Source organism: Hypanus sabinus, chromosome 15 (assembly GCF_030144855.1).
Source record: "Hypanus sabinus isolate sHypSab1 chromosome 15, sHypSab1.hap1, whole genome shotgun sequence".
Lineage (NCBI taxonomy): Eukaryota > Metazoa > Chordata > Chondrichthyes > Myliobatiformes > Dasyatidae > Hypanus > Hypanus sabinus.
Genome location: NC_082720.1, coordinates 54306309 through 54326699, shown reverse-complemented (window position 1 = coordinate 54326699; position 20391 = coordinate 54306309). Strand labels below are relative to the sequence as shown.

At 36.5% G+C, this 20391-nt stretch overlaps 1 protein-coding gene across 3 annotated transcripts in view; it reads left to right on the top strand.

The window, feature by feature from the left end:
* The window catches only part of ddx46 (DEAD (Asp-Glu-Ala-Asp) box polypeptide 46), a 66612-nt gene extending 49341 nt beyond the window's left edge, over positions 1 to 17271 (top strand). For all 3 annotated transcript variants that reach the window (XM_059990437.1, XM_059990436.1, XM_059990435.1), the window contains 7 exons: positions 9765 to 9902; positions 10061 to 10210; positions 10387 to 10560; positions 11899 to 12117; positions 12899 to 13043; positions 15165 to 15238; positions 16900 to 17271. In XM_059990437.1, the coding sequence (XP_059846420.1) occupies positions 9765 to 9902; positions 10061 to 10210; positions 10387 to 10560; positions 11899 to 12117; positions 12899 to 13043; positions 15165 to 15238; positions 16900 to 16947 (948 nt within the window). In that variant the 3' untranslated portion in view covers positions 16948 to 17271. The remainder of the gene's footprint in view (positions 1 to 9764; positions 9903 to 10060; positions 10211 to 10386; positions 10561 to 11898; positions 12118 to 12898; positions 13044 to 15164; positions 15239 to 16899) is intronic.
* The last annotated feature ends 3120 nt before the right edge of the window (positions 17272 to 20391 follow it).

The following is a 20391-nucleotide window of genomic DNA, read 5'->3' as shown; positions in this document are numbered from 1 at the left end:
TCTTGTATGTCTGTCATAGTAGCTCTTTTGCTTCATTTGCTTGTACTTTAGCTTGTCATGTACTTGAACATTACTTTCAGGAGTCAGTAGAGTTGTGGATGTTGGCAGCTTGGACTTCAGACGACGTCCCATCAATAGCCGTGCAGGAGAGAACCCCACACCCTCAATCGTCTGTCGCGGTATTCAAGCAGAGCAATGTACCGGTCACTGTTACTGCTTTGTGCCTTCTTAAGCATGTTCTTCACAGTTTGTACAGTTCTCTCTGGCATATTGTGGACCATTGTCACTGACGACAATATCTGGAATACCATGTCTTGCAAATGTTGATTTCATTGCGGTAATGACACCTTGACTGGACGTGTCACTTAACTTGGTGATTTCTGGATATTTTGAATAGTAGTCCACACAAAGGAGATATTCTGCACCATTGTAGCGAAAGAGATCTGTGCCAAGCTTCTCCCTGGTCTTCCTGGTAGTGGATGGGGATGCAAAGGCTCTCTTGGATTGCTGTTTTTATTTTCATTACAAACAGCACACTGAGACACAATGTCCTCTATCTGAGTTGACATACCTGGCCAATAGAGAATGTCCCTTGCTCTTTCTTTACATTTCACTATCCCCAGGTGTGACTCATGAATTCTGTTGAGCATTTCCTGTCTCATTTGATTTGGTACTATGAGTTTTGCCGCTTTGAACATTAGTCCTGATGCATAGCTAATTTCCTCTTTAAATGTCCAGTATTTTTGTATTTCTTTTGGAACATCTCTTCTTTCTGTTGGCCATCCATTCATTGTAATGTCTCTTCGCATTTGCATTTCAGGATCTTCTGCAGTCGCTTTCCTGAACATGTTAACTTCTCCTCAGAAATAGGTAGCTGAGGTGTAACCCAGTTGACCTCCAGCTCTCTTCCTAGCAACCCTTACTTTTGCTCTTTGAGGTAAGCAGGGCTCAAAGCATCAGCGATGTGCAGTTCCTTTCCTGGCTTATAGGTGACTGTGAGAGTGTACCTCTGTAACCTGAGAAGCATCCTTTGCAGCCTCATAGGAGCTTGATGAAGTAGCTTTTTGAAGATGCTCTCAAGTGGTTTGTAATCACTCTCAACCTGGATTTCTTTGCCATATACATACTGGTAGAACTTCTCACACCCATAAACTATGGCAAGTAATTCCTTCTCGATTTGATCATATCGGCGTTGACAGTCTGTAAGTGCTCATGATCCATACGCCACAGGCCTCCCATCCTGTAGTATAACAGCTCCTATTCCTTTCAAACTGGCATCCACAGACATTGTCACCGGTTTATTGACATCATAGAACTTGAGTGCTGGTGCATTGGTAACCAACTGCTTCAATGTGTCAAAACTTTTCTTTTGTTCATCTTCCCAATGCCATTCAGTATTGCTCTCTAGTAGCTTTCAAAGTGGAGCACTGACCTCCGATAAGTTGAGAATGAACTTGGCAAGATACTGTGTCATGCCCATGACCCTCAAAAGTCCTTGCTTGTCTTCAAGTGGTGGTAGCTGTACCACAGCCCTGACCTTTTCATTATCTGGTTTTAGCCCATCAGTGCTGATTACGTGACCTATGTACTTGATCTCTGTAGTTCTGATCCTACATTTACTTTTGTTCAGTTTTAGGTTGTACTCACGTGCTCTCTCCAGAAGCTTTCTCAGTCTCTGATCATGCTCCTCAGTGGTGTCACCCCATATCAGCAAATCATCAATGATACTGACCACTCCATCCAGGCCTTCAATCATTTGTGCCACTGACCTCTGGAATACCTCTGATGCAGAAGAAATCCCAAAGGGTAGACGGAGGAAACGATATCTCCCTATGGGCGTGTTGAAAGTGCATAATTTGGAACTTTCTTCATCCAGCTTGATCTGCCAGAAACCTTGATTTGCATCCAATACTGAAAAGTATTTTGCATTAGACATGCGGGAGACAACCTCTTAAACCGTGAGCAGCGGATAGTGCTCTCTTTTGATGGCTCGGTTGAGATCTTGTGGATCCATGCAAATCCTAATATTTTTCTCTGTGACCACTGTCACCATACCATTCACCCAGTCAGTCGGTTCTATTTGTCTTGTTATGACTCCCATCTGTTCCATTCTGTTTAGCTCCTCCACTACTCGATCCCTGAGAGCTACTGGAACCTTCCTCGGAGCATGCACGACTGGTGCAACAGTTGGATCAATCTGGATATGGTGTTTCCCTGGTAAACATCCTAGTCCAGAGAACAAGTCAGCAAAGTCTTTGAGAAAGTCATTTTCTTTCTCAACACCATAGATTCGCTTCACCAGGCCAAGCTCTATGTATGTTGCTCTGCCTAGTATTGCTGAAACATGCTGTTGCACAATCTCACACTCTACCTTGTGTTTCTGTCCTTTATACACACAGGTGAGTGTTTTCTTTCTCAATGATGCTGTCTTGTGGCCAAAATATCCAACAAGCTTGCAGGTGGATTTTCCAAGTTTTCCTCTGATGTCCAGTGAGTCGAATGTTTCTGCTGACATTACATTGCACTTCACCCGTGTCAAGCTTAAGTGTCACATTCCTCCTGTTTATTATCAGATCTTGAGTCCATTCATCTTCAACATCCACCTCTGCATTATCAATATTCTTGATGCATACCTCCTGTTCCATTTCAATTGTGCCAATGAACATGTCACTGTTGCACTCACTCTGTTCCACAGCATGCATTTTCCTTGCTTGCTCCTGCGATTTGCTCATCTTTGCAAAGTGATTTTTCTTTCTGCATAATTTGCATGTCTTACCAAAGGCTGTACATTTTCTGTATCCATGTTTATAACCACATCTGTTGCAGTTAACTTCCTTTTGATTATCCTGTGGAGCTGTCTTTGTTCTACTCTTGTCAGTTTTCACAGCTTTTATTTTGTATACTTCAGTCTCTTCATTAAGCATTTTAACCTGACTCGACGTGATCTCGCTAGCACGGCACATATCAATCACTTTTTCCAATGTAAGCTCCGCCTCTCACATGATATCTCGTATGCCGCATACAATCCTGTCGCGTATTAAAGAATCATGCAGTTGTCCAAACTCAGTTTTTTGCCTTGTTCTTCAAATCTGTTACACAGGCGTCTATAGTCTCTGTCGGTCCTTGAGCCCTCATAAAAAATGTGTCGACTGTACGGTAGGTTTTTTATCGGCTCGCAATAATCTTGAAACTTTTTCTTCAACACTTTATTTTTATCTCGCTCACCCTCTTGGAAGACAAACGTGTTGCAAACCTTTATTGCCTCTGCTCCTGCAACATGCAGAAACGTAGTGCATTGCACTTTCTCCGTCTTGTCATCTACGTCACTAGCCGTGCAAAACAGCTCAAACTGCTGGAGCCATATCTTCCAATTCTCAGCAATATTACCTCGTAGGCTTAAACTCGACGGTGGCTGTAACTGTGACATCTTTTTACGTGTCTTCTCTTCCTCTCCTTTTCGCTTTCTTCTGACACCATGTAGCGTTAATGTGACTCGGACACCACTGTATATTAAACACACACGTTTATTCACCAGACTTCCATTTTACAAAACCCCCATGTTTTTTTCTTTTTCAATCTTTTTATTGAATTTCATATATAAAAAAAACATAACATAATAATGAATAGGTTATAAGTGCAATAGACTTCAAATTGCATTAATAATAAGATAACAATATCCTATTAAATATCAACAACAACAAAAATAGTATATTAATCAATCAAGCCTATAATAATTATATATGAAAAAAATAAAAATAATCATCAAAAGAAAAAAAATTTAAAAATACAAGAAAAAATATATATTGAGAAAAAAAACACTAAACTAAACTAACATGGGCAATAATAACAGTTTATATGTTTATGATAGTGTCAAAAACTCCGGAACTCCATACCTGAACAAGGATAAGTAAAGAGAAAGTCTGGAAGAGGTCAAATTAATTCATATGAAAATGTTGAATGAACGGTCCCCAAGTTTCTTCAAATTTAATTGATGAGTCAAAAATAGTGCTTCTAATTTTTTCCAAGCTCAGATAAGAAATAGTTTGAGAGAACCACTGAGACGTGGTAGAAGGATTTACTTCTTTCCAGTTTTGTAATATAGACCTTCTGGCCATTAATGTTACAAAAGCAATCATTCATCTAATTGAAGGGGAAAACTGATTACCATCCTCATTTGGTATACCAAAAATTGCAGTAATAAAATGAGGTTGTAAATCGATATTCCAAATTGAGGAAATGGTAGCAAATATGTCCTTCCAATAGTTATGTAAAGTGGGACATGACCAAAACATATGGGTCAATGAATTCACATCTGAATGACATCTGTCACATTGAGGGTTAATATGAGAATAGAATCGAGCAAGCTTATCTTTAGACATATGAGCTCTATGTACAATTTTAAATTGTATTAAAGCATGTTTAGCACATATAGAAGAAGAATTAACCATTTGTAAAATTTTTTCCCATTTTTCTGTTGATATATTATATTGAAGTTCTTTTTCCCATTCTTGTTTAATTCTACCTGATATTTCTGGTTGTATCTTCATAATCATATTATAAATAAAAGCCACTAATCCCTTCTGACAGGGATTTAAGGTAAAAATCAAATCTGAGAAATCCATTGAAGTTGAATTGGGGAAAGATGGTAGAACTTTATGTAAAAAATTTCTGATTTGTAAATATCTAAAAAAATTAGATTTAGGTAACTTAAATTTGTTGGAAAGTTGGTCGAAAGACATCAAACTACCTTCAAAAAAAAAGATCACGAAAACATTTTATACCTTTCCTTTTCCATGTGCTAAAAGCTTGATCTGTCAAGGAAGGTTTGAAAAAAAAATTAAGTAAAATAGGGCTATCAAGAACAAAGTTTTTCAGAGTAAAAAACTTACGAAATTGAAACCAAATTCGTAATGTATGTTTGACAACAGGGTTGGATATCTGTTTATTGAATTTAACTAAATCAGCAGGAAGAGAAGAACCAAGAACGGAGAATAGAGAATATCCCTGTACCTCATTGCATTCTAAATTTACCCACTGTGGGCACAATGGTGAATCCAAATCTAATTTCCAATATATTGGGTTACGAATATTATTCGCCCAATAGTAAAATCTAAAGTTAGGTAAAGCTAAACCACAATCTTTTTTAGATTTTTGTAATTGCCTTTTACTTAACCTGGGGTTTTTATTTTGCCACACAAATGAGGAAATTTTTGAATCAATGTTATCAAAAAAAGATTTAGGAATAAAAATTGGTAAAGCTTGAAATAAATATAAAAATTTCGGTAAAATCATCATTTTAATAGCATTAATCCGACCAACTAATGATAAGCATAGGGGAGACCATCTTGTAGTAAGTTGTTGAATTTGATGGAGCATAGGTAAAAAATTCAGTCTAAATAAATCTTTATATTTCTTTGTAATTTTTATACCTAAATAGATAAAGTTATCAGTAACAACTTTAAATGGTATCCTATCATTCAATAAAGTTTGCGCGTTTAAAGGGAATAAATCACTCTTATCCAAGTTTAGTTTATAACCAGAAAAACTACCAAATTGAGCCAACAAGGATAAAATAGCAGGAAGAGACCTGTCAGGATCAGAAATATATAACAACAAGTCATCAGCATAAAGTGATAACTTGTATAACTTCTCATTACGGGTAATACCAAAAATATTAGGAGATTCACAAATAGCAATGGCTAAAGGTTCTAATGCGATTTTAAATAATAAAGGACTTAAGGGACAACCTTGTCTCGTACCACAAGATAATTGAAAAAAAGAGGATCTGTAATTATTTGTAAGAACAGAAGCAACAGGTTTATAATAGTTTGATCCATGATATAAAATTAGGACTAAAATTTAAATATTTCAAAGCGTTAAATAAGTATGTCCATTCAACTCTATCAAAAGCTTTTTCAGCATCTAATGAAATAACACATTCTGGGATTATGGGTGATGAAGTATAAATTATATTAATCAATTTTCTAACATTAAAAAAGGAATACCGATTCCTAATAAAACCAGTTTGGTCTTCTGAAATAATCTGTGATAGTACCTTTTCTAACCTAATGGCTAAAATTTTTGTAAGAATCTTAGAGTCTACATTTAATAGTGATATAGGGCGATAAGATGCACATAAAGTAGGATCCTTATCTTTTTTAAGAATTAGATAGTAGCTTCATAAAAAGATTGAGGTAATCTCTTCTTAGCAAATGCATCATTAAAGATTTCACATAACCAAGGGGAAAGCAAAGAAGAAAAAGTTTTAAAAAATTCTATAATATAACCATCAGGACCAGGAGCTTTCCCTGAATTCATTAATGAGATAGCCTCTCCTATTTCGGCCATAGAGATAGGAGCATCGAACAAGCTACGATCTTCATCTGTCAGTTTGGGAATATTCAATTGTTAAAAAAAATTATCCATCATGGACAGATCGCCATCAAATTCTGATTGATAAAGATTTATAAAAATCTTGAAAAGTGTTATTGATTTCTTTATCAGTAGTTAGATTACCGTCTTGTTTACGAATTTTAATAATTTGTCGCTTAGTCGAAATAACTTTTAATTGATTAGCTAACAGTTTACCAGTTCGATCACTATGGATATAAAATTGAGCCCTGGTCCTAATTAATTGATTCTCAATTGAAGAAGATAATAATAAGCTATGCTCCATTTGAAGCTCAACTCTCTTCTTATAAAGTTCTTTGGTAGGAGTCACGGAATAAATCTTATCAATTTCTTTAATTTTATCCACTAATAAAGCAATATCTAAATATCTTTGTTTTCTTTTACCAACGGAATATGAGATAATTTGTCCACGGATAAAAGCCTTAAAAGAGTCCCAAAGTATTCCTCTGTCAATCTCTTCAGTATAGTTTGTTGAGAAAAACAAGTCAATTTGCTGTTTTATGTCGGTGATAAATTCTGGGTCTTGAAGCAAAGTAGCGTTAAGTCTCCCAAGATCTAGTATTATTGGAAAAGTCCGAAATCTTGATAGATAACTTTAAAGGTGCATGATCCAAAATAGTAATAGAATCATATTTACAATCAGTAACATCTGTTAATAAACGATGATCAATAAGGAAATAATCAATTCTAGAATAACTGTGATATACATGTGGAAAAAAATGAAAATTCTTTATTTTTAGGGTTCAAAAACCGCCATATTTCAGTAATTCCCGAATCAACCATAAAAGAATTAATAAGTAAGGCTGATCTATTCGGAAGAATTTGGATAGGTTTAGATCTATCCATCAAAGGATTCAGACAACAATTGAAATCTCCACCCATTATCAACATATATTCATTTAGATTTGGAAGGGAAGTAAATAAACATTTAAAAAATTCAGGGCAGTCAAAGTTTGGAGCATATATATTAACTAGAACCACTTTTCGATTAAAAAGTGAACCAGTTATCAACAAAAATCTGCCCTGTGGATCAGAAATAATTTCATGATGTGTAAACGAAATTGAGGGGTCTATAAAAATAGACACACCCCTAATTTTGGCGGTACAATTCGAGTGAAATTGTTGACCCTGCCAGAACCTAAAAAAACGTTGATTATCCTCCCTCCTAATATGGGTCCCCTGTGCAAAAATAATATTAACGTTTAGTTTATGGAATACTTTAAATATTTTTTTACGTTTAATCGGATGATTTAAACCATTAGTATTCCAAGAGATAAAGTTAATAGACTTATCCATCATGCCAATATTATTTGTGTATATCATAAAAGGTTAAAAAGACACATAACCCATAATTCAGGAAGAAGGAAAAATGATTCAGGAGCAACCAGAGAACATGACACCTCAACAATATTAATAATTTAAAGTCGGCCCATAAACTAAAAGCAAAAAAATAAAAAGCAAAAGCGTGAAAAAAGATCCCTACCCCCTCCCCCAACCCCTCGAAAAAGAGCCAAGCGGCAGGCGCACGAATACTAATATTACCCCCATTTTCAAGATGGCAACTTCATGAAAAGAAAGAAAAGAGAAACTATATAACACCCAGATATAAATACAGGGTTGTAAAAAAAGAATATATATCAATCAAAATGAAAAAATAATATAAAAAAGCAAAAAATCATTAATTAAAAAAAAGAATAACCATTGAAATTTAAAGTAGTGTAATATGTCTTTAAAAAAAAGATTCCATATTCAAATATAAGAAAATGAAGTTTCAAAAACAGACTTATGGGAAGAAGAAACGACATTTTGAAAGGACCATATTACAGAATATAAATGTAAATTCGCCAATCTTTTTTTTTAAAAAAGGTCATCAAAATAAGATTAAAAAAGGATTCAATAACCACTACAATATATATAAAAAAAGGTCCAAAAATTCAAGACATTCGTCCCATTCTCAAATACAGGCAAATAAACGCTTACAGAAAGCAAAGTCTTATGGGAAAAAGAAACGACATCTTAAAAAATAAATCATTATTACAAAATCTTAACGTGTATATCTAATCCAGAGGGAAAAAAAACTTAATTAAAAAAAACATTATAGTAAAATTAAAAGAGCATCTGTAAATCATGATAATAAAAAAAAACAGGTCTACAGACCAAAGTAAAAAGCTATACCGCAGCTTCATAAGTTAAAGCCTAAAAGCGGAATGGCGTCTTCTCTCCAAAAATTCTTCAACATAACACATAGTTCAACTTGTACTAGAAGACAGATATTCTCAACGAATTTCTTCGCTTCTTCCGGAGTATTAAAGAAGCGCTGACTGTCATCACTCAACGTAATTCTGAGATTCGCTGGGTATCTTAAAGCTTGTTTAAGTCCAATTGAATGAATCTCTGCCATCACCAGTTTAAAAGCGATTCTTGCCCTCATCACCTCGAATGAATAATCCTCAACAATACGAAACTTGTTTTTGTGAGAAATCATACCTTTCTGACGAGCTAATCGAATTAAAAGCTCTTTCTCCCGAGGATAATGGAGACGAACAATCACAGCTCATGGCTTGTCTCTCGCAGCCGAAAATCTCGGAACTCTGTGGGCACGGTCAATAGTAGGTTTAACCCGCAAAGCGTCCTCGCCAAAAATTTCCCACAATAAGTTAGAGAAATATTCAGTTGTCACCAGACTCAACATTTTCGGGAAATCCAATAATGCGCAAGTTCTGTCTGCAAGATCGGTTTTCAAGATTGGTGATTTTAAACTTATTCTGCTCCACTATTTTAGCGGTCGATCGTACCTTCTCCTCCAAAGTTTCGATTGTACGTATTTTTTCACAAATTATCTTGTCAAGAGCCGCAAACTTTTCTTCATGCCGTTCAATATCTGCTGCCAGCGATTGAAGCTTGGTATCAAATGATCTAACGACTTCTTCAAGCTCAGACATTTTCGCAGTGAGTTTATTTTCCAGACTTGCAAGTTTAGTATCCAGTTTAGTATCCAGAAGACTGGAGATTGCATCGAGAGATATAGGGTCTTTAGACGATTTCTTAGGTGCAGACATTTTAAGTTTGAAAAAATGTAAATCAAGTATTATTTTAAAAAAGAAATAAATCGTAAGTATCAACCCATGTAGTTAGGTACGAAAAGATTTGATTAAAGGGTGATTATAGCTTAAAAAATGAAGAGCACCTAAAAGGCAGATGTCTACGTCGCCATCTTGAAACTCCACCCCCAAACCCCCCCATGTTCTGATGTCATACGCACTCTGACCTACGAATACTCACATAATACATTACAGCTCTGTGTTACTTTTTAATTAAATGGAATTCTGTTGTTTGCTTTTTTCCTTTTGTAGGGGTATGCATATACATTTATTACAGAGGAGCAAGCCCGCTATGCAGGTGATATAATTAAAGCGTTAGAATTATCAGGAAATTGTGTTCCATCTGAGTTGGAAAAATTGTGGAATGACTTCAAAGAGCAACAAAAGGCAGTAAGTAGTAATTACAATAAATTCAAGGGTCTTTTTGTCTTTTTATGAAAATGCTGAGGTGTATTAACATTCAAATACTTACACAACTCTTTTTTAATAATTGAATTAAGAAGCAACAACTAGATCTTGTTAACCATTATTTTTAATGTGTCCTTAAGGAAGGGAAAACTATAAAGAAGTCTAGTGGCTTTTCTGGGAAAGGCTTTAAATTTGATGAGACTGAACAAGTCCTGGCCAATGAAAGAAAGAAACTACAGAAAGCAGCTCTAGGTCTGCAGGACTCTGATGATGAGGACACTGCGGTTGATGTAAGTGCTTAAGGCTAACTTTGGGAATTCTGGCAAAGGATCTTATGTGCATTGCTAAATTACAGGTTTCAACTTCCCTTTATTTTTGTTAAGATCACTTACAGCATTTGAATTGCTTATTAATTTGAGATTTTAGAGCATTGCGATAAGCTGTAATGTTTGCTTTTATTTTCCAGATTGATGAACAAATTGAGAGCATGTTCAATTCCAAGAAGCGTGTTAAAGATATGGCAATGCCAGGAGCTTCTAACACACCAGTGCCATCTGCTGGCAATGCAGAAAAACTGGAAATTGCCAAGAGGCTGGCGTTGAAGATCAATGCCCAGAAGAATCTTGGTGCAGAAGCACAGGTAATAGATGTCTAATGTAAATCAGTGAAACGTTAATTGTTTTAAACTGTTTTAAGATAACCATATTTTAATTAAACAGTATGATTTAAAATAAGTTGAAATAGGGAATATAGTGGATTGGAACGAGTACATTTTGGCCCTATTAGCCGAAAGTTCATGGAAATTGTTAAAAGATATAAAATAGGACAAGCTACCATGTAACTTCACAACAATTTACGAACTACCTTCATACAATGCTTTAGACAATTGCATTGTCCAAAATCTTCATTTTCATTTTAACATTCAGAATATAATTCCTAACTTGTTCAAGTAGCAAAATCATTTCACTTTCACTTCCTGCCGTTTCAGTCATCTCCAAGCCTGAATGCTTAAAACCACAGTGAGCTAAACAGTTCTGAATTGTCTTACTGGTTATTTCTCACCAACTGTCAGTGACAAAAATCACTGCTTTTAGAACACAACCGAAGCTTTTTAAAAATTGACGCTCTCGGCATGGTGTGGTGTCTCAATGGCCATGCATTTTACATGATTGATGCTGGTTAGAAACTGTTTGGCAACAGTCTCCTGCCCCAATTAAGTGGCATAGTGTCCCAAATAAATGGGTGTCCTAATGGCCTAATTAACCAGAATCTGATGACCTAATTAACCAGAATCCACTGTATATGAAAAAAATGTAAGAGAAAATTCATAATAATTAATTAATGTATTATTGCTATTGATGGAATCTTTTGCATCCATTTGAAAGCATTGTCACTACACTAATTGCTAGTTTAAGATTTTAGGAGTTTTAACTCTGACACTGTTTTGCTGTCTAATGGCATCTTTGAATTGTGCTTATTGTCTATTTTAACAAATGTTTAGAAGTACGCGACTGCAGTCAGGATTTCAGGTAATTTTTAAATTTTAGGTTAATCGTCACATTAGATTGTATATAATTGCATGACTGTACAGTGTACCTACAGTATGTTCTTACAGATTTACATGAAAAATTATCCACCGATTTGGAGCAATGCAAATCAGATCTACACTTATAGGACAGACAAAACAAAAACAGAACTGGTGTTAATGGAATCTCCAGACAACATTGACAAACGTCATGATACCTGTTCACCTTAATTGGCATGTAGAGAGGGACAGGAAAGTGTTTCATTATCGTGTTGCTTAAATTGCAGAATCATGTGCACTACTGAGTTTGAGAATTTGATAAATGTGTAAACTTGTATAGTAGCTTATGATAAGTGCCCTTCTACATATAAACATGCAGCATTCTAGTGATAGGCTGTATTTTTTTTATGTTACAGTTTAATACATTTCCCTATTTTTCTCCTTTAAATTCAGGATGTAATGCAACAGGCTACAAACGCTATAATGAGGGGACGCACCATCCAAGCTCCAACGGTATCTGCAAAAACAATTGCAGAGCAGAAAGCCGAAAAGATCAATGCCAAACTCAACTATGTGCCAGCAGAAAAGCAAGAAGATGAGAAACCAGAAAACGCACAGACTGAGTCATTCAAAAGATATGAAGAAGAGCTTGAAATAAATGACTTTCCACAAGTGAGTGATATTTGGGTGGATGATATTTAAAATTGAAAATAGGCTTGTTACCAACGCCAGTTTGGATGCTGCAGTAACACCTATCAATGTGATTTATTAGAAGTTATTCATGTCTTCAGTTAATGCATGAATATTATTATTTTGATGTGATTATCTAATTGCCCATTAGTTTATCGTACCAAAACCTATTCTAAAGAGTTGTCAGGTGTGATGCTCCAAAGGCCACCAACACAGCCATCTCTTACCATCTACTTTCATGTACTCATTGTTTCACTGTCTTCATTGATAACCATTAACAAGGTGCAAGAACAATCACTAAAAGTCGTTTGGCATTATCTCAAAACTTCTTTTTTTGGCCGTGGTTGGCAAATGCCAGTTGCTTCAGAGTTTTATAAAAGAAAGAAATCAGTGAATTCTGAAGGACTTCAACATTAAAGTCAACTAAAGTTGCATATTGTGCATAGGTACATACTTGCTCCCTGACCTACTGAGTTCCTCCAACATTTTGTGAGTGATACTCTGGATTTCCAGCATCTGCAGAATCTGTGCTTATAAACTAAGTGTAATTTTTATATGTATTTTTAGATTTTTTTTTTGTTTTTAGCGGTAACTTTAAATAACTTACATGGCTTGTTTAAAAAAATCCATGGAAATAAATGTATAGATCATGGTTGCTAGCATAATAACCATAACAATGCCTGTTATAGCAGCTAATTACGTAATAAGACAATGTAAACAGATTATTGAAGTGACTAATCACTTTGCAATGAATCTTTTTCAGACGGCCAGGTGGAAGGTCACCTCCAAAGAAGCTCTGCAGAGAATCAGTGAATATTCAGAAGCTGCCATCACTATTAGAGGCACTTACTTTCCTCCAGGAAAAGAGCCCAAGGAGGGAGAAAGAAAAATATATCTTGCTATTGAAAGTAAGCAAAGATGTATACATTTGAGGAATTTTTGCTTTAGGCTTAAAGTTCAATGACTGCAAGAATTTCTGTTCCCTTAAAAATATTGAATTTGATTTAAAATGCATATCATCCTCCTGAAGTTTAGGCAGAACTTCATTATTGTGTTTTATAAAAGCACAATACGGTGAGTTTCTCAAGGGTAGTTCCTGGAGACGAGGGATTTATCCTAAGAATAGTTGTTGTTTAAAATTACCCATATTCACTGCATTTTAGAGGATTGGATATTAATCTCAGTGAAATCCAGGGCCAGAACTTGTTGAACACTCTTTGCTAATGATATCTCTACTATAATGTAATGACAGAATTCAAACCTGCTACACTTTTACAATAGGGATAGTTGGAAATATACCCATTAAAAATATAGATAGGAACAGCTTTTTGGTATGGAAAGGAATGACTGAAAGGAACCAACTAAGTGTAGGATAAGTGAAGAACACTGAGGCTGTCTACAAGAAGGGTCAGAGCCGTCTCTATTTCCTGAGGAGACTGAGGTCCTTTAACATCTGCTGGACGATGCTGAGGATGTTCTACGAGGCTGTGGTGGCCAGTGCTATCATGTTTGCTGTTGTGTGCTGGGCAGTAGGCTGAGGGTAGCAGACACCAACAGAATCAACAAACTCATTCATAAGGCTAGTGATGTTGTGGGGGTGGAACTGGACTGTCTGATGGTGGTGTCTGAAAAGAGGATACTGTCCAAGTTGCATGCCATCTTGGACAATGACTCTCATCACCAATACACTCCATAATGTACTGGTTAGGCACAGGAGTACATTCAGCCAGAGACTCATTCCACCAAAATGTAACGCGGAGCGCCATAGGAAGTCATTCCTACCTGTGGCCATCAAACTTTACAACTCCTCCCTTGGAGTGTCAAGACACCCTGAGCCAATAGGCTGGTCCTGGACTTATTTCCACTTGGCATGATTAACTTTTTTTTATTATTTAATTATTTATGGTTTTATATTGCTATATTTCTTCACAATTCTTGGTTAGTGCGATTGTAACGAAACCCAATTTCCCTCGGGATCAATAAAGTATGTCTGCCTGTCTGTTTACAAATTTGAGGTAACTGAAATTTGACTGTTTCTGTATTGTTAATTTTTCTAACTGTTTAATTCTGAATGTCAGGTTAAGTCAAAAGATTCGAGCTACTTGGAGCCTGGCTTTCCAAGGTGTCTAGTTCTTTGATTTGTGTCGTGGAGGGGCCCATTAGACAGCCGAGTGTTGCTTAGGATTCTGCTCCATTTCTCTGTGGGTTAGGGCAGCAGTCAATACATGCAGATTCAAGAAAGGAAAGCTCCAACTTTGAATGTTATTAGCAGGTTCTGTTTCAAAGGATTCTGAAAGAGGATTAAGGTATACAATTTTTCCCCTGGACAGACTTAAGGAACATAGTCTTAGGGTGAGAAGTTAGCCATTTAAAGTTGGAATGAGGAGAAATTTATTCAGATGGATCCAATTTATTTATTTTTCTACTTCAGCATACTGTGGGTCCATAGGCATTATGTATGTTGGAAGGTTGAGATTGATTGACTATTTTTGAATCAAGGGAATTAAGAGAAATATGAAGCGGACAGAGAAATAATCCAAGTAAGGTGATGTCCCATGATAGAAAAATATGAATTGGGGCAGAAGTGAGTCCCTTAAGCCTGTTCCACTATGCTGATCTCATTGTAACCTTGGCTGCCTCATCTCATGCATTGCCGTCTACTACCCAGTGTCCAATACCTGTAACCCTACTGCATCATTAACAGTGACCTTGGAACAATCCAACTACGGAAACAAAAAAATGCCAACTAGCATCCTTCATGGGTGCAGATTTCACGCTCTCTTCTGTCTGATTTATATGTAATCCCAGACTCTTAATAATGCTACCAGAATTCATATTGACTAGTCTGCTAAGTTAGGTCTTGTCTCTTCATGATTATCTGGCACTGACTTGTTGCCTAAAGCTGGCCTGATCCAAATAAAAATCTCTTTTTAATGGTGGTTTAGGCTATTCCTTGTATTATTTGCTTTCAATGCTAGTCACACTCCCACCTATTAACATACTTCTTTTTCCAACCTACTACTTATCAGGTGCTAGTGAGTTGGCTGTTCAGAAAGCAAAGGCTGAGATTACACGACTTATTAAAGAAGAACTCATCAGACTGGTAAGATCCTTAATGGAATGTATATACTCTATCCTGTCGAACTGCCTTTAATAAGACTCACAAGAGAAAATAATCTTTTGATTGGTTAAAAGTGGTGTTTTCTAAAGCATTTATTTGACTATAATCTTTAAGTGAATTAATATCGCGTTTCAGTTTCCTGAACAGGGAATATATTACCATTTTGTGATCAAAGATGTATAAGGATAGAGAAAGTGATATGTTTATTCTCCACAAGATCAAATACTTTTTCTTACTGATGTATCACTTGTCCTTTGAATTCCTTTTCGTTAACCTAATCTTAAGTGCTGGCCTAGTTTACTGTCTGCACATTAACATGGAAGTGAATTTCACAATAACACGATTGCAAGTAAAGGTTCTCCTACCCTCTTCTAAGACTCATGAAGAGGTGTTTTATTCTTGACCATTAATAATGATCTTCTATTGTTAAACATTATCTTGATACTGAAGGAAGATCAAAAGGGCTGAATTAATGCAAGACATTTAATAGTGGCTGTCTCCTGGGTCTGAAGTCCCTCCCCAGCCAGTATAGTCGTGGTGGGCAAGATTTGGACAGCCAGTGGGTCCAAGTCTGGGTTTTCATGATGCAGTATGTTTTTTGGGTGGAGAGTATTTTTCTTGGGGGATATGTGGCCATGGTACATAATCAATAGACCAAGTACCAAAAAGTCAGAATAAAACTACTATTGGTGGAAATCAGAAAGCAGATAATGCTGGAAATATTAGACTACAGATATATAGTGAGAGACAATTGGAAACAGTTAGGGTCAGCACAGTAGCATAGCGGTTAGCATTATGCTATTACAGAGCCAACAACCCAAGTTCAATTTGCACCACTGTCTGTAAGGAGTTGGTGCATTTTCCTGTCACTGCGTGGGTTTCCTCCCACATTCCAAAGCAGCACGGGTTAGTAGGTTAATTGGTCAAATGGGTGTAATTGAGCAGCGTGGGCTCGTTGGGCTGGAAGGGCCTGTTATCTGAGTATCTCTAAATAAAAATTTTTAAAGCAGAGATACGTGAAGTTTCAGAGAGAAGCAGAGTGGTGGAGGATGACATTGACTATGGTAAACTGAAGACAAAGAGACTAAATGACTCAGTTTACCAAGGTTTTCTGATGGGGGGGAAAGTGTAAAGTTGTTAATTGAAGTTAATCCACCTGGGCAAGTTACAAATATGGGGAAATGAATGAGAGATAGTAGAGAGAATAAAGAAACTACACTAGAACACTATGGATCAGAGCACTGCATTTGTTGGAAACCAGAAATAAAAGGGAGGAGTAGAAAACTGCAGCATGTGGAGTGAAATGAAAATACATTTACCATTACAGATTGTCAACCCTTCATTAGAATTTGTCAGTTCTTTTATAATCTGGAGCAGTTGATTGTGAAACTTTTGACATTGTTCTGTTACATTTTGGAGACTTTGCTCAGGTTCTTAATTATAGTTACAGCTCTTTTTTTTTCTGAAAAGGACAAACAGCCAATTTCAAAACACCCACAAACGAGGGGTGTAAGTTTCTTTCAATAGGGATTTGATTTTGCTTATAATGTTAAAATGATGTGCATTTTATAGAATATTAAACTTAAATCTATTTGTATGTTTGTGTAGTAACCTAAAATTTTAAACATTTGTTTTTATTGCAGCAAAATTCATACCAGCCAACTAACCGTGGACGATACAAGGTTTTGTAGGAATCCTGTAAAACGTATGTTACATGTTGGCAAATTGATTATAATGGTAGTTCATTATTGTGCTTTGATTATTTTCTCCATAATGTTAAAATTACAATGCATTTGAATTTAGCTATTCTACAGAATCTGTAGAATTTATTTTGTGAATTTCTGGAAACTGTGTTCTACAGTAATAGGTTTCTGTTAATGATAGATTTTTTTTCTTAATCCAACTTATTGTAAGTGAACAAAAAGTATGCTTTTGAAGTGTAAAATAAGTTGCATTTTGTATCCTTGGATTACAGAAATGTCAAAAAAATTAAATAAAATGAATATTATGTTTAATTTCATGACTTTTTAATTCAAAAAACTTGTAAACATTTGTACTACTTACTTACTTGAGCCATTAGCTCCTAATGGAGCATAGGTCATTGATGACCTCCTGTCTCCATTGTACTCTGAAGTTGATGGTAACACTTCTGCAATCCATTGCATCCACCTTACAGGGGATTGGCATATATAGCTTCTCCAGAGCCCTGTTGGCTGCCTTACCCGTTTCCATCTCCCACGATGGTCTTTGAGAGGCTTGTTTGTACCAGTGATACTCATTGTGTACCATCATACCTGTCGTCTCCTTATCAATGTTTTAAGATGCACAAAAACCTAGGAATATTTCTGGTTTCTTAAGATGAGGATTGGAAATTGTTTCAATCAGTTTTTCTAAAAAAAGACAGTGAAAAGCTTTTGTGTGTGTGGATAATTTTTTTTTCCTGAGAGTAATTCTATATTGATGATTGAAAAAAATGCTCAAATAATCTTTCACATTCTTGGGGTGTGTAGACATCTTTGTCTATGACTGGTTGAACTTCCGTATATTTGAAGTTTCTCAGAAATGATGGCCTGACTGTTCCAAGAACATAGAATTTCAGTTGTGCACAAGCCAACACCAATGTTGAAGAGAGTACTTTGCAGACCAAAAGACCAAACCAAGTCATTAGACAAGAACAATGTAGTCTGCAAAACCCAATGTGGGGACTACTGCAAATATTACATTGGCCAATCTGGAAGAAAGCTATCCAGAAGAATCCATGAACATCAACTGGTTGTAAAGCAGCATGACCACCTTACCCTAGTCTCTACCCATGAAGATCCAGAGGGGCATCAGTGAAAGTCATGACGCAAATGAACACACGGCATGCCAGACAATTCCTAGAAGCTTGGTTTTCCATGAACAATTCTATAATAAAATACAGAGACCTCAATCCTATTTATGAGCCAATGTGGGCTAAGTTCCAGACCACAACACACAAGGTTCGCCACACAGCCAATCAGTGACAAGATTTCCTCCCCATATCACAATTGAGTTTCTGAAATGACATCTAATCAGCTGATTGAAAAGTACAGTATATAAAGGCCAAGCACTCAGAAGACACACTGCAATCAGAAGTGCACTGACGAAAGGTTTCCAAGATCAGAGGACAACTCACCCCAGCCAGGGTCACAAAATGGTGGTTACAAGAACAGTATAACAAAATAGTGACCTCCATTTGTTCCACCAAATAACACGAACAAAAACATTCATTATTTCCACTGTCCTTGACGCAATCCTTTCAGATGTTTTCAAATATTCTTAATTCCTTCATGGCTAATGCTTGTAACTAAATTTTCAACACCATTCTAAGAAATACTATTGTTGAACACTTACTTTGTGTGAACACTAATTTTGTGTAAAATCAAATTCCCCCAGTTACTTAGTAATTACATTTTTTAAAAATTGACATTTCAGTTGCTATTTTAATCTCAGATCCAATTTTCACTATGTAAAGTTTTAATGTTTTAAATTAAGTTTATGACAATGCTTTGTTACGTATCCTGTAACTGGATAACTTACCAGCAAAGATAGAGAGGTCCGTTGAAGTCTGATGTCACTATTTTCAAACGTTTTTATTTATAAAGGGGCACAAAAGTAAGGTTAATACAAACATTCAGATAATGCACGTCGTCAATACTCAATCTAAAGCGCGGGTACAGTAATAATCATCATTAAGAAGTAATCTCGACTGTTGCCTAGGGAATAATATATTGTCCGTTGGAAATATAAAAGTCACTCAGAAGTCTGCAGACTTTAGCCTTTCGGGGAATCGCTGGGTTTCACATGTTTTAGAGGGATCGGTGAAAAAACGGAAAAACTTGCCCGGGTCTTTATGAAGCCACTCCGTTAAATCAGGGGAGCGTTGTTTCCCAGTTGTTAGTTCGAAGTCCTTCTCGGTATTATCAGCCACCCGCTCCCCAGGCAAAGGAGTTAGGAGCGCACGTGGCGTTGAGTGGCTTCCAGCCACAGGAGCACTGAGCGAGGGTGTCCTTCGGGTGCGTCGCTCGGGGTACTGCCTCCTGCAGTCCCCTTTTATCTTGACTTGCAGAGTTGTAGATGTCCATCAAAGTAGGGTGATGCAATCCCCACCCCCACATTGTCCATATCCATGGTAGCTGTCACGTAGCAGGGACATGCACGTCACACAGGTGCCTCTAAGAACAATGGCCAAAACCATTGCATTGTCTCTCACTTCCGAGACCCGAATTAATAGCGATCTTGCGATTCTCTGGAAGGAGGGGGCTGATCCTGCTCCTTCGGCCCCTCAGAGCTGTGGTACATTCATAACACCTCCCCTCTAAAAACAGCGTTTTTTACCAGCGGTTAAAAACGGAGTTGTACAGTGTCTTACAGGATTTTTAATCTAACACAATACCCAAGCCTTTTCTCTTCACAGAATACTACCGTTATACATTCAAGTCAGTATCTAAATAGTTAACGATTACAGTGTCCCTTTCTTTAATATCTTAACATCGTGTACCGTACTAAAGTCTTGTAGCATCAGACTTCAATTCAATAACCACCTATTTATTATTTTTTTTCGCAACAAAACTAAGGAGGTGTGACCTTAGCTTAGGTGCACTTACAAAAGTTTATGCGAACACTGATCGTTTCAGTCGTTTTACGTAACCGGCAGGTCTCCAAAGGGGCTGTCTTTATTATTCACAGGCTTTGGCGTAAACCCATTCAACCTGCTTGGCTGTTTAACAATGGCATCTCCATTAACCATCGCTTTTTCGGCGAGCACCCCCGTGGGGAACTTGAGTAATTTTTTGTGGTGAACTCCCGCCAGCCTCGTTCATCGGGGTTATTTTTGCAACACCATGCCCCAAACTTAGACCATTTCCACCCAATTCTTTGATTTTACCCAGGTGGCTGGCCCTTTTATCAGTCCCCTTCAGGCTATTGGTGTTTGATTCGAACTCTTCACTCAAGTAGCAGTAATAATTACATTTTTTTAAAATTGACATTTCAGTTGCTATTTTAATCTCAGATCCAATTTTCACTATGTAAAATTTTAATGTTTTAAATTAAGTTTATGACAATGCTTTAACAAGACTAGTGAAAATAAAGTAATTTTCCTGTCAGTTACA